The sequence below is a fragment of the Aotus nancymaae genome, unplaced genomic scaffold (assembly GCF_030222135.1).
Source record: "Aotus nancymaae isolate 86718 unplaced genomic scaffold, 86718_ANA_hifiasm-v0.15.2.pri h1tg000009l, whole genome shotgun sequence".
NCBI classification, from domain to species: Eukaryota; Metazoa; Chordata; class Mammalia; order Primates; family Aotidae; genus Aotus; species Aotus nancymaae.
The window spans coordinates 1627156-1645293 of NW_026988420.1; the positions used below are offsets into that span (position 1 = coordinate 1627156).

At 33.3% G+C, this 18138-nt stretch overlaps 1 protein-coding gene across 2 annotated transcripts in view; it reads right to left on the reverse strand.

Moving 5' to 3' along the window:
* LOC105730044 (nucleoporin p58/p45) overlaps window positions 1–18138 on the reverse strand; it is a 48316-nt gene that overhangs the window by 11088 nt on the left and 19090 nt on the right. For both annotated transcript variants that reach the window (XM_064373500.1, XM_064373499.1), the window contains exons 9-15: window positions 17944–18118; window positions 13958–14037; window positions 11999–12117; window positions 11502–11584; window positions 7752–7953; window positions 1920–2018; window positions 228–323 (exon numbers count right to left, since the gene is read on the reverse strand). In XM_064373500.1, the coding sequence (XP_064229570.1) occupies window positions 228–323; window positions 1920–2018; window positions 7752–7953; window positions 11502–11584; window positions 11999–12117; window positions 13958–14037; window positions 17944–18118 (854 nt within the window). The remainder of the gene's footprint in view (window positions 1–227; window positions 324–1919; window positions 2019–7751; window positions 7954–11501; window positions 11585–11998; window positions 12118–13957; window positions 14038–17943; window positions 18119–18138) is intronic.

Here is an 18138-nt window from a genome sequence, read left to right on the forward strand (position 1 = left end):
ATCAAATCAAACTAAGAAGTCTTGTTAGAAACATTTTACAAACCTGGCCTTTAGTTTATGAGAGAGATAAAGCAAAATGATTAGTTAGGCTTGCACACTTCATCCAGGGAGTAAAAACTGAATCAGAGAGGGAACTTTTTAGGTTACTGGAAATAACAACACATACTTTTAAATTAAATAATTTGCACCTTTAAATTTGCCTGAAATCCAGGTAGAAACACACAAACCTGCACTAAGACTTCCTGAGGGTTTATTTGTTGTTCCAAATCCAAATGTGGAAGCCCCTGTGGTGCTGCATCCAAAACCAGAGCTAGTTCCAAATCCTAGTGGAAGGGTAATAGAGAAATATACAATGGCACATAAAACACAGGTTAAAGGATATGGACAAGTACAACCGAAAATCATCAGAGGTCTAATGGACACAGTGTTGAAAAACATGGCCTTATTAAGGAAATCTATTTACTCCTTTGCATGACACTTTTAGAAGAACCAGACTAACTCTGAAATAAAACGTTTATGTCTATTTAGACTAAGTTTGTGACCCATCAATAATTTTTAAAGAACAAGGTCATAAAAAAGAAAATATTAGTATTTTTCTCTTTTAAACGTGCTAGAAAATTTTACCCACCATTCAAGTATGATTTTAGTCAGTTTTAAACATTTCTACTTTAGGGGTATTTCATTTCACAAAAAAAGGACTAAATACATTAATAAGCATGATATGCACAACAATGTGAATACTAAATACCACAAGGTTATTTTACTCTACTCTTTTCCAAAACATTTTTAGTTAATTAAGAATCTGTACTGCTGAAAACTGCACAACTACACAGTCAAGCATTTTAAATATACTCAGTAACAGCAGACTCCTGTCATACTACCAGCCAATGTAACAGTGAAAAATTGGTGGTGAGATCAAGCTTTTTCTCTTAGCAATACTATCTTCATAATTTAAAAAAAGGAAGTAAGGTCATGACATTCTAAGTACTTGAAGACTAGTTTCTATTCTCCTAAGAGCCAGGTGCTCTACAAATAAAGTTCAAATTCTTTTTCGGTTACTTTGCAAAAGCTTATTTAAAATGTTGAGTGTGACAGTATCATTGCCTGTAACAGTAAGAAATGTGATGGCAAATTATGTAGGTTATAGGAATTATGCTGTCTGCCATGATTCTAATAATTCCTAATTTGGAACAGAGTCTATATTAAACAACCATTAGTAGCTTATAGGTTTCCCGTCTTATATTTTAGTGGAAATAAGGGCAACTTATTCATTACATTACAATGTGCCTGTGAAAATACAACCAACTTTCAGTTACCCATACCAAATTGTGAATGCGTTTGTATTTAGTATGATGTTTTTGCAGAGGACTTACCTTACTAGGGTTAACTAATGAAAGTATTAAAATAAGCTTAATTACTTATGTAAACAAGTATGTATATAGGCAAATCTGCCAAACGTGCTTAGAAATGGACACGAGTTGAGCTGTTCCACTCATAATAATTTCCCTAAGTACTCATTTTCAAAAAAAGAAGATTCTGATTAGAAGAATGTATATCATCCAGAAGTGGTTCGGACTCTAAACTAACATTAAGATGGCTAATTTTAAGATTTTTAATTAAAATTACTAAAACTAAAGAATTCTCAAGTTCATGTGTCGGCATATTGCTTTGAAAACATGAACATACCTACCACTTAAGTTTAATACTTTATATTTACTATTCACAGAAGATGGAACAATTCTTTAAGTTCTAAATCTAATATTAGAAAGCAATGATTATGTTTAGAGAATCGTTTTTGCCAGATGGAACCTTAACTTCCAAAATAGCAGCAGATCCTCTTAGAAATCTTTTGTTTTACAGGCTAGTATCAATTCAAATATAGAATAGTTCAATGAAATATTAGAAAAGTTAAAGTGTACCTCCAAGGTTTGAAGAACCTAAGCCACTTGATTGCAAGCCAGTGCCAATACCTGAGCCGAATGGCGTTCCAAAACTAACTCCCAGAGATGGCTGTGGCCCTGGTATAAAAAAAAAATGGGGGGGGAAACAAATTTGCCTTACTCTTTCAAGATTAAAGTATCTTTATGAAATTTTAAAAAAATGAACAGTAATTACTTTTAACTGATTCCATTTGTCAAAACTTAGTTTTCAGGATGTCTCTCCAGTCTAACTTATCTATCCAAACTGATTTACCTATCTAAAAATTAAAAAAAAAATTTTTAAAATTAACCTGTTCAGAACCAGACAATTAAAAGAGGCTTACCACAATGAAAGAAGTTAGTTTAACCTACTAAATAATTTGAAATCTTTAATGTACCATAAATTATTGTTCCTTTAGATTTACTTCTAGAATTATTTTAGACCTCCTCACTTGTTTTCTGATAAATCTAGTTGGTATCATCAGTAAGTGGTTTTTACTTTTTTTTTACATCAAGCTCCTTAGAGTCAAGTCTCAACTGATCAAGAGAGACTAACACTAACATGGCAAAACTATCATGTTACTTCATGAGTCAGTACCCAAAAAACTAGGCATGATTTCTTATATGAAATATAAATGATATATACAATAAATAGATAAAAAAACAAGACAATGTTTTATTTTATTAAATTTATTGTTCATCGTAAAGCAAATCAATTACACAGTAACATGACAATTCCAACTTGTTCACAAAAAGTGATAATTGAATTCTATTCTTAAGCTCTGCTACATTACACCACTTATCACCTGATTAAATAAGATAATGAACATTTACAAAGGCACCGCTGTGTACCTTGACAGATTCAATACATTCAAAATTTCAATTCAGAAGTTTCTTTCCAACATTTTGGAAAATGTACTCAGAAGCAGAACGACTAGTCATCCTTTTCCCACTTGTTTAAAAGATTTTGGCTGAGTTTGTTTGGCAAGAATAGCATCAAACTTACTAGCCTCTCTTTTAAAACTACTATTTTTTTTTTTTAACTAAGCAGAATACAAAAATCTAAAAATCTCTCATTTGGATAAATAATTTATGAAAATTATTCAATAAATTTCATAGTACAATCTTCAGTACTGTCTTTTTCAAGCACAGTGATCAGTGCATCTCAAAGTTGAGGGAACTGTCAAAGTAATGTACACATTAAAATTTAAATTTTTAAAGAAATCAATGCCTTCAAGTTGTCCAATGAAGAATGAGGTTTGTATATTAAAAAGGTAGTGTAAAATTATAAAGCATTTAAAGAAAAACAACTGAGGAACTAACTACATTTTGCTACACTGGGACAGAAACTGGACTTTTCGAATAGCTTCTACCCAGAAAATAAAGAATAACAACTAATAGCAGCCCAAATTCTTATACTACAATTAAAAAAATAATTTAAAATCTTACATCCAGTTTGAGATCAATTTGAGAATAAAATACCTGCCTAGTAGCTCTTTTGTAAAATGTTACTATAGGAAAAAGAAACCAAGCATATTTTTATACTTTCTAATTCCTAACAAAAATAATACATAAAAAACACATGTCCAGTTTCTTTAACATTGAGAGACTTGCATGTCAAATATTAATAGGAGGCACTGCTGGTGGAAGACCCTAAAGAATGCACACCACAGCCCTCAGCCTTCTAAGTCCTATGAGTTACTCAAATAGCATGCTTTTTGTTGTGTGTGGGTCTACTGTTAAGAGCAACAGAACATAAGGTTTTTCTAATCATCAATATTCAGAATATAGGTAAGAACTCATATCTAACGATGACAAGACTTTCCATTGCACATCAGATACATGATATTTTTAGTTTTGTACCTTCACACAAATTCTGAAGGCAACATCATTTATAAAACTCGTAGGCCAATGTATAACATTTTTTAATAGTAATAACTCATGATAAATATCTCCCATGCCAAAGTATTAGCATATATTATACTCTGGCTACCATATTTATTATTTTCATTATTAGAAAGCAGAGTCTAAATCCTTCAGGCAAAAGTTACGTAAACAATTCAAGAAGTCTGCTTTGAAATTTGAATAGTCATTCAATGAAAGGTTCTTAGTTCCATAAATAAAATTAAGTTAGTAGTGATAGGCCGGGCGCGGTGGCTCAAGCCTGTAATCCCAGCACTTTGGGAGGCCGAGGTGGGTGGATCACGAGGTCAAGAGATCGAGACCATCCTGGTCAACATGGTGAAACCCCGTCTCTACTAATACATAAAATTAGCTGGGCATGGTGGTGCATGCCTGTAATCCCAGCTACTCAGGAGGCTGAGGCAGGAGAATTGCCTGAACCCAGGAGGCGGAGTTTGCGGTGAGCCGAGATCGCGCCATTGCACTCCAGCCTGGGTAACAAGAGCGAAACTCCGCCTCAAAAACAAAAAAAAAAAAAAAAAAAAAAAAAGTTAGTAGTGATATATACCAATGACTGCCCAAAGTGAAATTTTCACGTAGAGTAACATTTTACAAAAGTTACCATATAATATATTCACACACAACAAAACCAGATTTAGCACTGTAATTCATATTTTCCAGAATAAATTCTACTTTCTTAAAAGTAAAACTGCATTAACAGAAAAAAGACTAAAGTGCTAAAAATATTTTATAATTTTCCATGATCACTCAAAATACCTCATGTAATTAGTATGGTCATTTCTAAGTCACATTTTAAAATAATTTTTCTTTAAAAAACCTAAAATGCCTTTTCCCCAGCTTGAAAAATTTCACTCTTACTGATTTAACGGGGAATGTTCCTTTGGTTATTAAATACAACAAAATCACAAAACAAGAAACTAAGATGAAATACTTAAAGTTTCCTATTTAACACTACACCTTAAATGTCCAAACCTATACTAAGCTAAAAAGTAGGAATTTCTAACAAAACGTCTTGGCTCTTCTTAAAACAGCAGCTAAGTCACATAACAAAAGTCTTACTATGTAAACATCAAGAACTCCTAGAAGTGTCAAAACACAACAGCAAAACTCAAGCCCAGGTACATGGCTTTAAAAACCTATCCTAAATTAAAATTATACTGAAAAGCCTAATGTAAAGTCTTCAGTTTTTCGGGAGACTTGGAAAGCACTTATAAACAAGTGTCAAGTTCTGCCAACATAAAACTACATTATCCATGTATTGATGCTCATGAGTTCATACACAAATAGCCTGCTGGATTTTCATCAATTCTCTGCAGCCTTCAGTAGAAATAACCATAAAATTACACATGCCTGAGCCCTAGTATATAGATTTTTTCATTAAAAAAGAATTGAAGAAGGACAAAGAAGTCATTTAAGTCTATTCCTCCTCCTTGGAGAAAGACACAGAAGCCACCTTCAGAAGGCAGCAGTCTAAGAAGCTATTTGCTCTGTGCCCATATTCATGTTAATAAAAAAATCCATAAGCAAATAAAAGCAAAACCCCTCTGATAACTCAAATCTTGTATATATCAACAATGATGTATAAAAACAATGCATAAGCTCGAACTACCTTCATCTAGATGGTCTAAAATCTGTTATTGGCACTTAAAAAAATGATTTCACAAAAGTCACAGGGCATAAGGAATAACTTACTAGTACAAAACACCATTCAATAAATAGGGACATTTCTAAATGCATCTAGCAGAGCTCATAAATCTCACATCATGGTGACATAACTAAAATAACTAAAATTTTGACTGGGAAGGCCTGGGAGACCTTTAGAGAAACAAAAGGAAAAAGAAAAGATAATGTAAAATGGTTATCACCATTGTTTAGCTTCTCAGTTCTAAGAATTCATACAATTCAAAGTGAAAACACTGTAAGGTTGTTTAGGTTAATAAATTATAATTTCTGCCATCTGATTAGAAAGCCCTTACATGGACTTCAAAATTTCAGGGAAGACTGAAAGCAGTCAATATCCCCAAAGCCTGGCAAAAGACAAAAGTAAAGCCTATGAGCAAAAGGCTCCACAAGATTACTCCAAATTAAGCTAACATTCTCAACCACCACAGAGGGCAAAGACGAATTCTATATTGTCCACCTTTGTATTCCCGAGCCCAGCACATAGTAGGCACTCATTTAGAGAATGAACACACATCTCCATATGTCCACGAGCTCAAAATGCATAAATGAAAACTTACAAATTTCTCAAGATAATACTGTCTAGGTAAGTTACACACACACACACACACACACACACACACACACCCTTTGACAGGAGGTTTTGCTTCAAGTTTAGGAATTTATCATAGAATATATTCACTTACAACATAACTTTTTATATAACTGACACTTCTCAAGTTTTATTTATTAGAATGGAAATTCACTATGCTTAAAGAACACTTAACCAAATCTACACTTACCTACTTTAGGATTAATACTGGCTCTAAAAAGTAAACTAGTACTATGTTTGATGTGATTAACTGGTTAAATAATCATGAGAGCTGATGGTCATAATTTTGGGATTGATTCCTTTAAAGAAATCATCAATCCTCAGACGAATCAATCCCACAATGACTTTATCCCTCCATAACTTGAGAATGCAATCCTACACTCCAGCCAGCTAGAGAGCTACCAGACATCGCTCATGCAAGCCACTATTCACATGGGTCCAGCCATGAATATGAAGATTTGATTTATGCCAAATCTATCATCAACCCTTTACTTATGGCAAGTCAATTCTGTCATCTCCAAATGTGAAGAACAATTTTTTAAACTGCCAATAGTGAAAACCAGAGAATGCTTCCCTAATATAGGCAGTCTGAATGTAATCTAAATATGTATTTTTAATTTGTTTTGTATGATAATTTACTACTGGACTATATGGAACTCTCAGAAAGACACATGCTAATGAATAATAAGTATTACTAAAAAATTATAAATGATTAAAGAAAAAAGTCAATATCCATTAAGACCATTTTTCCATGTAAAACTTCAAACCTGACAAAAGGGATGACAGGATTGAGATAATTTATAACCTCCAAAAGACACAGGACCAAATAAAACACTGCAGAATGACCACAAAAATGTTTCTCTAATTAAAAGTGTAATTAAATGAAGGAATAAAACCTGCTTTCTTTGTTACCAATTATTTGCATCTGTTCAACTTCCCAGTTGATCCTTAATGTGCAATCTGCATCTCAAAACAAACATCCTTCTCCTGTGCTTAATGTGCAATTCACATCTCAAAACATCTTCCTTCCTGCTCTTGCTGCTGTTCTGTTCATCTTGAAAAGGAACAATTCTAGCATGTATCTTCTTCAAAATTTGGTTTAGAGGGCCTGTATTCTGTTTACAGTCAACATACATAGAAACAACCCTACTGATCTTCAACATACCTTCAGTCAATAAAAGCGTATTTCATCCTGAATGTGGGTACTTTGTATCACTATGTATGAGGAAAATGAGAATGCACCATCTATCAGTATCATATATGAAAAATTCAACATATGTATGGATGATCTCTGACTTTAAAATAATAAATGGTACAATCATGATTTTAGAATCTAATGTTATTCTTAAATGTAATTCACTAGTGGAACACCATGTTCTAAAGGGTATTCATAGCAATACAGCAAATAACATTAATTCACAATATTAAATATCTAATTGATGTATAATTATTGCTAAGACTACCCTGCTTTTTTTATCAGGTATGTTTATAATTGTGTCCATCACAATTTTAGATTGTATTAGAACAGCTACTCATAGAAATTTCTTCAGTGCTCACACAAATGGAAGACTTATAAAAACGCACATAAATGTTCTGAATTGGAACAGTAAGAAGCTATAACTTGAATGCATTCAGACCTGTAGCAGGCTGTTGCTGCTGTGTAAGTGTTGCAGCCATGGCAACGGCTGCTGCATTTGGCATGGTGCTGAAAGGGGTGGGTCCAGTAGTAACTCTGGGTGTGTTCTGCCACTTCTTGGCTTCTGCTCGTCTTGCTTCAAACACATCAACAGCATCTCCCAAGAACATTTTCCTGTAGCCAAGGTACTGTTCTTTCAGAACCTAAAAGAATGGAAATCAAACAAACAAAAAAGCTAAATGAAGTTCCACATTAACTACAGTAATATTTGGATGAATATAAACATGATAAGTTACCAAAGACACTGCCAATATTATACATTCCATCTAAACTGCAAATCAGAGTGCTAGTAATGCACTTTGGTGTAGTAAGTGATGAGTTCAAGAGTTCTACTGCTCCCTTGAATAGTTTACTCCCTATCTTTGACACATCTTTACAATATGCTTCCTAAAATATTGTCTTTGTGAGGCCTTGTTTAAAATAAATCAGCTCAGCTTTTAGACAAGCAGAGTAATATTTAAATTAATACTCCATCAATGTGCAGGTGGGTGGACTTCAAATAATTTAAAAATAAATATTCCAGTTTTTCAAGAAACTTCCCCCTCAAATATCTAACCTTTACGTAGCCTTCAGAACAGTTAAAAAAAAAAAAAGTCAGCACTAAATACATATATATATATATATAAATTTTAAATATATTTTTTTGAAGGCCTGGGTAACATGCTAAAATAAGATGTCACACCTCAGCAGAGTGCTTGGAGGGTATAATGAGGGCTTCTACTTTATCCCTATTATGTGACCATTGTACAATGAGACTAATTCATGTAAAAGTTATGAACTCAACCACCCACTTTAAAGAAAAAATGAGTTTATAATTCCAGAGTAAGAAAAATTTCCAAGTTTATAAAGTGAGCTGCTTCTACCCAATGCAGCATCTGCCTTAAGGCCATTAACAGCAACAATTCTGTTTCACTTTAGAATTATTTAGCGCTTTCATTGAAGATTTAGCCTAATTTAGATACTTTTTTTTTTACTACTTTTTGAAGAGATACAGAATTTTCATATTTCTTACATCTCTTAGCAGAAATTAGCAAGTATTAGGTTCTGATTACAAGCACAGCACTTAAAAATCATATTGTTTATAGTATTTAAAAGCTATCATCACCCTTTTTGTGTGGATGTCAGTGTTCGATGTTCCAGTTCCAAATTTTGCTACATTTATGATGTATTAAAAAGGGGGGCCTGCAAAGAACTGGAAATTGGGGAAGTGCCAGAATCAAGACATATGATGTAAGAAAAACAAACATTACTGATCCCCAAATTCACCCTTCCTTTTCCTGGGCAAGCATCACTATCCCATAAATTTTAGTTCTACTTCAGATAATGAAAAATAATGATCCACCTTGAAACTTAAGACCAATTAGTTAAAGAAACAGGCTGGCCATGGTGGCTCCCACCTATAATCGCAGCCCTTTGGGAGGCCTACACAGGAGGACTCCTTGAGGCCAGGAGTTAAGATCAGCCTGGGCAACATACCAAGTTCTCCTCTCTACAAAAGCTAAAAAATTAGCTAAGTGTGGTGGTGCATGCCTATAGTCCTAGCTACCCTAGAGGCTGAGGCTGAGGTGGGAGGATTACATGGGCCCAGGAGACTGAGACTGCAATGAGTCATTACACCACTGCATTCTAGCATGGATGACAGAGCAAGCCCTTGTCTAAAAAACAAAACAAAACAAAATAAAACAACAAACAAAAACCTTGACATCAGCCATGATTTATAAAATAAATTGCTAAAACTTCGAAATGTGTTAATGTTCCTAAGACCTGGCTGGATAAGATAGTTTGCGCCTGTTTCAACAGATTATCTAATGAAAAACAAAACAAACAAAAAATATGTCTTGTGAGACTTTGATAATAAATAAAGAGGCCTAGAGCTTAGTTTGCTCACTAAACTAAGCTAAAAATAATGGCAGCATACCAAATCTGATCATAAAATATTCTTTGGTTCTTGAGAATATCCTTTTGTTCTTGGGTTGCTTAAAGAGGAGGTCAAAATTTCACATCTACATTCATTTGACATGATCTGGGGCAGTTTTATGTGGTCTCAGTCTCACTGTTTTATGGTCATGTTACTGAAAAGGATCTATTTTCCAAACCAGAGAAGAGAAAGTGCTGTTTTTTTAAAAAAGTACATATTTATACATGGCATTTGCTCTAAAATACTTCAAGAGGGAAAAAAGCATCTCCTGTGGAGCATTGATAAAACAAGTTTGGCAAGGTTTTGATAACGATTGAAGTTAGGTAATCATTCCTGGGCATTCATTATAATGATACCCTACTTTTGTGTATATTTGAAAGATTTCATAATAAAAATTAAGAAAAAAATTCTGCACAGTGGACTTCAAAGTGCCATACATTTTTTAATTAAAAAATTAAAGTAACAATTATTTTAGACTAATAAAATTTTCAAAAAATCTGATAAAATTCCTCCTTTAGAACAAAATTAAAAATTTGGGTTAGTTTTAAATCTCCTAAAGCAAAAGGCCTAAATGCACTACCATTTCAAAAATGGTGAAATTTAAATCGTTAACTTAAAAAAAAATTATGTTACTATGCATCACATCAAAATAAAAATGAAAATATTGATAATCTCAATTAAACTCTATTCTACACAGTTGATAATTTATCTAGACTCAGGTTTGACCACTTGAATTTTAAAGGTTTTTTTGAACCACATATACTCTAAGAAAGAATTTAATTACATTTGCTCAGTTAGTTAGAAAAGATGTACTTACATTTAACATTTCACTTAAATTTTTAAAACTAACATTTTAAATTTTAAAAGTAACATTATATTATATGAGAGTCAGAATATTCAGGCTGGGTGCAGTGGCTCATACCTGCAATCCCAGCACTTTGGGAGGTCAATGCCAGCAGATTGCCTGAGCTTAGTACTTAAAGAACAGCCTGTGCAACATGGCAAAACCCTGTCTCTACTAAACATATGAAAAATTAGCCAGGTATGGTGACACACGCCTGTAGTCCCAGCTACTCAGGAGGCTGAGGCATGAGAATCACTTGAACCCAGGAGGCAGAGGTTGCAGTGAGCCGAGATCATGCCAGCATGGGCGACAGAGCAAGGCTCTGTCTCAAAAAAAAAAAAAAAAAGAGAGAAAGACAGAGAGTCAAAATATTCAATGATAAATCATTTTATTTACATTATTTAATAAACACAGTTCCCTGTATTTATTTAGAAGGGAGAAATGTTGTAAGCAAGTTTTAAATGCAGTAGCCAATAAACACTTAAAACACATATAAAATTAAGGTAGTACAAAATGATTTTGCTACTAAGAATGCTCATTTTCTATAGTGCTATTTATAGTGGTAAAGAGATAGAAACCACTTAAATATCCAATAGACAATAGGTTAAACAATGTACAAACATACAACGAACTCCTACGTTAACTACTAAAAATGATAGGAAATATGTGTATTAACATAGAAAGTTATTCACAATACACTGCTAAAAAAAGCTGTAATAACAGACTGTACAGGGTACTTGGATATTTTTTAAAAGAACAGATATTGCCAATTGTTATGTCTGAATATGTTATAGACTACAATAGTTTTCATCTTTTCACTTATATGTAATTTTAGCTATTTCTGTACCAAGCATGGACACATTTGTCCCAAGATGAACAAATACTTGGGTATAGATATCCAGGTAGATAAATGGGCAATGAAAACTTACCTTTACATTTTCATGAATAGACTGAAGTTGTGCCGCTAAAGCTACAAATGTTTGATAAATTTTCTGCATAGCCATTGACAAATCTATAAAAGAAAATTATATTATCACCCAAATATACACATATATATAGAGAGAGAGCACAATTTAATTTTTCTATTTGAGTCCAATTTTTGGCATAGTTAACATGTAAAAGAAAAAAACTTTATCAATGTTCTCATGGCCAGAGAACATACAGAGTAGTAGATTGAGAGAAGAATGTCTTCAACAGTAATCTGGGCAGAGGAAGGCCCTAAGATTTCTGCCCTTGTTACCACAGTAACAATTCATATAATAAAGCATATTATATTTATAGGGAATAAAGGACTAATAAATGACTTTTAAGGAAATTTTCTTAAAGCGGCTACCAGTAGTTATCCAGAATACCTATTATATAACCACAGTTTAATCTATCTCCTACAAACAAAAGTTCAAAAAAATTACCACAGTAAGCATGTTACCTTGAGGGGTTATATGTGAATTATTTGCTTGAGTGGCAAGATGGTTTTCTAGTTCTTCAATCTGTTGTCTGTATTGCTGAAGCTGTACCTCAAATTGCTCAACCAAGATTCTGAAGTAGCTTTAAAAAACATTTAAAAAGCCAGATGAAATTTTTTTTAAAATTTGGAGTGACAAATCCAAATTAAGGAATATTCTGCAATAGCTTAGTCTTCAGAAGTATCACAGTTATCCAAGGAAAGGAAGGACTGAATAACTGTGATTGGAAGAGATTAAGGAGAAATTACAAATGCAATGTGAATCCCAAATAAGATGCTGAAACAGAAGTACATTAGTGGAAAAACTGGTTGAATTTCAGTAAGCTTAGTAGTTTAGTTAATAATATTGTAACAGTTTCAGTTTCCTGTTCTTGGTAGTTATACTATAGTTATATAACATGTTAACATTAGGGGAAGCAGAAGAAATGATAAAAATAATTTCTCTGTACTGCTATTTTGCAAATTTTCTGTAAAGTCAAAATAAATTTAAAATAAAGTAGAAAAGTCTATCAACCAGATTTCAGAACTAAGAATTTATAGTTATTTTATCAATAAAATTTATAATCTGAGAACACTATAGTATACTACAGAAAGCACATATAATTACTGCTACTCTTCTAATAAATTTACCCAGAGTGCTAGATAGATAAAAAGGGGTCTTGAATAGTATACAAAGTAATCTGAATTTTAGTAAAAAAAAAAAAAAAAAATGGGCAACCATGAAAGCTTTTTGCAAAACTGGCTCTGATGGCAGTATTCAGAACAAAATAGGAGGATAAAATAGTAGATAAAGTCCAGTGAGGAAGCACATCCCATGCCAATCTGAGTAAGAGGAATATCGTGGTCATTAAGAATTTCCTGATTTTGAGAAATGTTAAGTATGAGAATATCCTTATTTTTAAGAAATATCCACTGAAGTACTTTAGTATAGCGAACATTATTTCTGCAAATAACCCAAACTGTTTGGGGAAGAAATGTATATATACACATAGAGTATAAGGAACAAAAATATGGTAAAAATGTTACTATGTAGGAAATCAGAATGAAAGGCATACAGGAATTTTTGGTTCTTTTCTGACTAAAATTATAATAAAACACTAAAAGAATGAAGTAAGTAAGGGGCCAGGCGTGGTGGCCCACATCTGTAATCCCACCACTTTAGGAGGCTGAGGCAGGAGTTATCACTTTAGCCTAGGAGTCTGTGACCGGATCAAGCAACACTGAGAAATGGCATCTCTACAAACTAACTAATTAACTAATTAATACTGAGGGACCAGGAATCAAACAGACCTCCATCATTCAACTCACTTTTGCATACCTCAGTCTCTTTATTGCTAAAACTGGAACAGCAGCTACAGAGGTCTTATGAAATATGAAGAGGTAAAGCATATATACTCCTAAGCACACTGCATGGCAAATAGTAATCACATGGCAAACATTAGTTACTATTATGTTTATTAACATGAAAGGACATAAAAAGAGAGACAAGATATATTTCTCATGTATGGAAACCAGATGTATATACAAACTGAGTGATGTGATTACAGAGTGGTTTTTTCTTCTCCTTACCTACATTTTCTAATTTTTCTTCCAGAACATGTATTACCTATGTAACTGAATAATGGTAATTTTCCATTACCAGCAAAATTTAATGAAACGGAATAGACCTTGTAAATAATATGTACATGAAATGTAAATGCATAATAGTGAAAAGCTGAGATCTTAGCCTTCACTTACCTTGCAGAATGGTGTTAATGGAGATAAATCTTTTTAGGGTAATTATGAAATTTAAAATCCATGTAAAGTGCTTATTAGCTCAGCCTTTCCACACAGTATACTAAAAATATTTAGTTTGTATACTATTATTATTATTCTGTTTTCTTAAAGTGAGAAACATTTGTTTTTAAAAATCCAGCCACTTACTCAGCAGGAGCTGCATATTCATGTTGAAGTCCAGGTGGTGTCTTCTGGGTTCTTAAAGCTATTTCAGCATTCTTTAACTCCTAATATACCAGAGGTTAAAAAAAAAAAAAAAGCCAGTTAAGAGTTAGATTAAAAATACCATACTAAAGAAAATATACAGTCTCTGGATAGCATTCAAACAATGCTATCCTTGGAAGTTCATGCTATAAGAACATATTATGGACAAAGCTTGCTTTACAAGTTGCTAAAACCTCTTTCAAGGGCAGACGAATTACAGTTTTAACAAACTTTATGATAAAATTATAAAAAGCTGTGAATCTATTTTTAAAACTATGGATTTCTGTAAGATTCATGAAGTGAATTCATCTACAGTGAAAAGATTATATTACTTCTTAAAATCTCTTTTTTTTTAAAAGGTTTGACGAAATGCTAACGAGAATAAATAGCTTAGAGAGGGAAAAAATTTTTTATATACAAATGCAGAAAACACTTTTTTTAAAGGCAGGTAGTAACTGATGCAGGCACAGTTAACATTTGGTTGCTTGCTATGTACCAAGCACTATGCCAAAGGCTATTTCTCAATAACAACACTATAATGTAGGTAATGTTTCTCTTTTTATAGATGAAGAAATGGATTTACAAAGACATTATGTAACTTGCCCAATACCATGTTGCTAGAAGATCAGAGAACTGGATCTAGGCACCCCAATATTTTAAAAATTACACACTCAACCATTCTTATATTGCTTTCTACAATTCCAGCCAATTGTTGTCCAAGATTAGTATTCTGTTTACCCCCTTACATTCCACATTCCTATCATTTCACTACATTTTCGACCTCTATTTAAGTATTCTTTATTTCACAAAGAGTTACCTTAACTTTATATTCCTTGTAGCAACATCTCTCCCTCATTAAACTGCCAAGCTGCTAGGTCTGTGATGGTTTTTTTCTACTTCCTTTTCACTCAACTCAGGCTTCCATCCCACCCTACTCCAGTACAAACACACGTGTGGATGATTCAAGACTCTGACCCCTGCTATCTCTGTAAGCACTTATTCTTGCCAGGCCCAGATTCTTATAACACAAAACTGCTTACAGATCTTCAGACATGCCCATACCTTCATTCATGATACTTCCCTCTTTTTAAGGCTCAATGTAAAGGTACTCTACAGTGGACAAATGATAAAAGTGCCCACTTGAGGCCTCTGTGCCCCTACAAAACCTCTGTTACCTGGATCATATCACCTGGTGGATTTAACTCTCTCCCTAGTCTAAGTCTTGATCCCTAATGCCTGTTGAAGTACCTGGCACACAACAGATCTTTTAAAAATGTTAACTGAATGACTGGAAAGCTGAACAAAGGAATTTAACTTCAATAAACCAGGCAGACCTCCCCCCAAAAGAAGAACTAACCATCCTATTTTAATTTAAACTCAAGTTACTTTCTAAAAATGAAGTATATAAAAGACTTTGCCTTCCATAAGAGTGTGGTCTACCTCAACTCTAACTGCAGAACTGCTTATATTTCCCAGAAAGGCTTTCTTTGAAGAAAAGGCTTTAGGGTTACATAAGATTGATACTTCATAGAGGATTCAGAACATTTTTTTAAAATTAGTAATTCACTAGACTCTTAGTAGAGTATTTGTCCCTATCTACTAGAAATTAGAGTAATTTTAGATCAAATTTTTAAAAAATTTTTTTTTCTTATTTCCTTTTTTTCCTTCTTTTTTTTCCTTCCGCTTTGAACTGGTGAGCATGAAACAAAAATCTTTTTTTAAAATGTAATTTTATTTTTTAAGTTCCAGGGTACATGTGCAGGATGTGCAGGATTGTTACATAGGTAAACGTGTGCCATGGTGGTTTGCTGCACCTGCCAACTCATCACCTAGGTATTAAGCCCAGCACACATTCACTATACAATTCCTGAAATTCAGCTCAGATGATTTTTCCTTAAGGAAACTTTGACTCCCATGTCTTATTCCTTTGCCACCTTTCTGCTCTTCTCTATCTCTTATTATTCTATTCACTCTCCTAGATTTTTAGTACCTTTGGAGTTGTCTTATCTCTAAAAGACTGTTAACATGCCCACTATATGACAGCTACTCCACAAACAGTGGTGAGTGGAATCATTCAGTTTTAGAATTAAAATGGGTCCCATTATAGCATTCATTTCTTTCTCAAGCTTGCCTCCTCCATTATTTTCCTCTAATGACATATTCTATATAACTTAAATATAATTTCATATATTTCACATAATTTCATGTAATGTTTAATCACAGTCTAAACATTCTCCAATATAAAAACATAACTAACTCTATTACCTAGAAAGGACATACATGGATTAGGAAGATTAAGTGGAGAGGAAACATGGGGCAATACAAGTTGAGTATACCATATCCAAAAAGCTTGGGACCACCAAGTGTTTTCGATTTCAGAATTTTTCTGATTCTGGAATATCTGCATACATAAAATGAGGCATCTTGGGGATAGAACACAAGTTTAAACACAAAATTCATTTATGTTTCTGATACACATAGCCTGAAAGTAAATATACAATTTTAATAATTTTGTATGTGAAACAAAGTTTTAACTGTAAGCCATCCCATGAGGTCAGGTGTGGAATTTTCCACTTGTGGCATCATGTTAGCACTCAAAAAATTCTGTATTTTGGAGCATTTCAGATTTTGAATTAGGGATGCTCAACCTATATTACATTCATATTTAACCAATAAACATGTTAAGAAACCAGGAAATCTGAGAATAGACAATAAAGTCTTTGAAATCCCTTTAACTATTACAGTTATTAAAAAGATCACAAGGTATTCTCTAATAGTGGACTTAAAGACCCAAAAGCACCTTTAAAATTTTTACTTAAAATACTGCCAATTCATTTGTGAAGATCCCAGTCCTCTGAGAAATCCACAGTAAAAAAGCAAATCTCACATGAAGTTCATTAGCAGATCAGGGACAACTTTACAGAAAGATTTCTAGACTGCTATGATGAGATCAAGTATATTCTGTAATTACGATAAATAAAACACAAATCACCTATCGTGATCCTTTCCCACTAATGTAGAAAAAGACTACATATTATATTTAATACATATTGTACATTATATCATAAGGAGAAAAAACAAGTAGATATTAGTGACAGATAACATTAGCCACATACTATTTTTGTTTATTTTTATTTTTTTGAGACAGAGTTTTGCTCTTGTTGCCCAGGCTGGAGTGCAATGCACAATCGTGACTCACCGCAATCTCCACCTCTCGGGTTCAAGTGATTCTCCTGCCTCAGTGTCCCGAGTAGCTGGGATTACAGGGATGCACCACCACACCTGGCTAATTTTTGTATTTTTAACAGAGACAGAGTTTCACCATGTTGGTCAGATTGGTCTCAAACTCCTGACCTCAGGTGACCCATCCGCCTTGGCCTCCCAAAGTGCTGGGATTACAGGCGTGAGCCACCATGCCCAGCCTAATTAATCTAATTAACTAAAATTTAACCATGATTTGCAAGTCACTCAAATTTAATATCCACACAGCATGATACAATTTTTACTTAATAACTGACAGATTAAAAAAAATTATTTTCTGACTAGCTATGTCCAGCAACCACTCTTATGAAACCTAGTTAGTTAAGAGAATAAGCTCTGGAGTTGGATTACCAGGGTCTGAATCTAGGCCCTTCAATTTACTAACAAAGCTCTGTGCTTGTTTTCTTATTTATATAATGAGGATAATAATACCTACCTTGTAGGGCCTTGTCAGAAATCCATTGTAACAGATACAAATTGCTTAGGATACTGTCTTGTATACAGAAAATACTTAATGAAAACTCATTATTTAAGTATATGAGCTATCCTGTTTTCTACCAGTATGTCTGTATCAAATTTTGTAACTTAAAAAAAACTCGTATTTCCATTTTGGGAAAAAAACAAAACAAAACAAAACCCTATGATAAAATGACCATAAGTTAGTATACCTGAGCAGTTTCTATTTTCAATTTGTCAATGTTGAGAGTATTTCTCTGTAGTCCATTGGCAGCCAACGACAGGAGCTGCTTCAGAGCTTTAATATCTTCTTGTACCTTAAGCATTGCTTTTGAAGACATTCTACTAATTTCTTCTTGAACTTGTTTCTGCTCCTTGACAAATTTCCTAAAAAGTATGTATTTAAA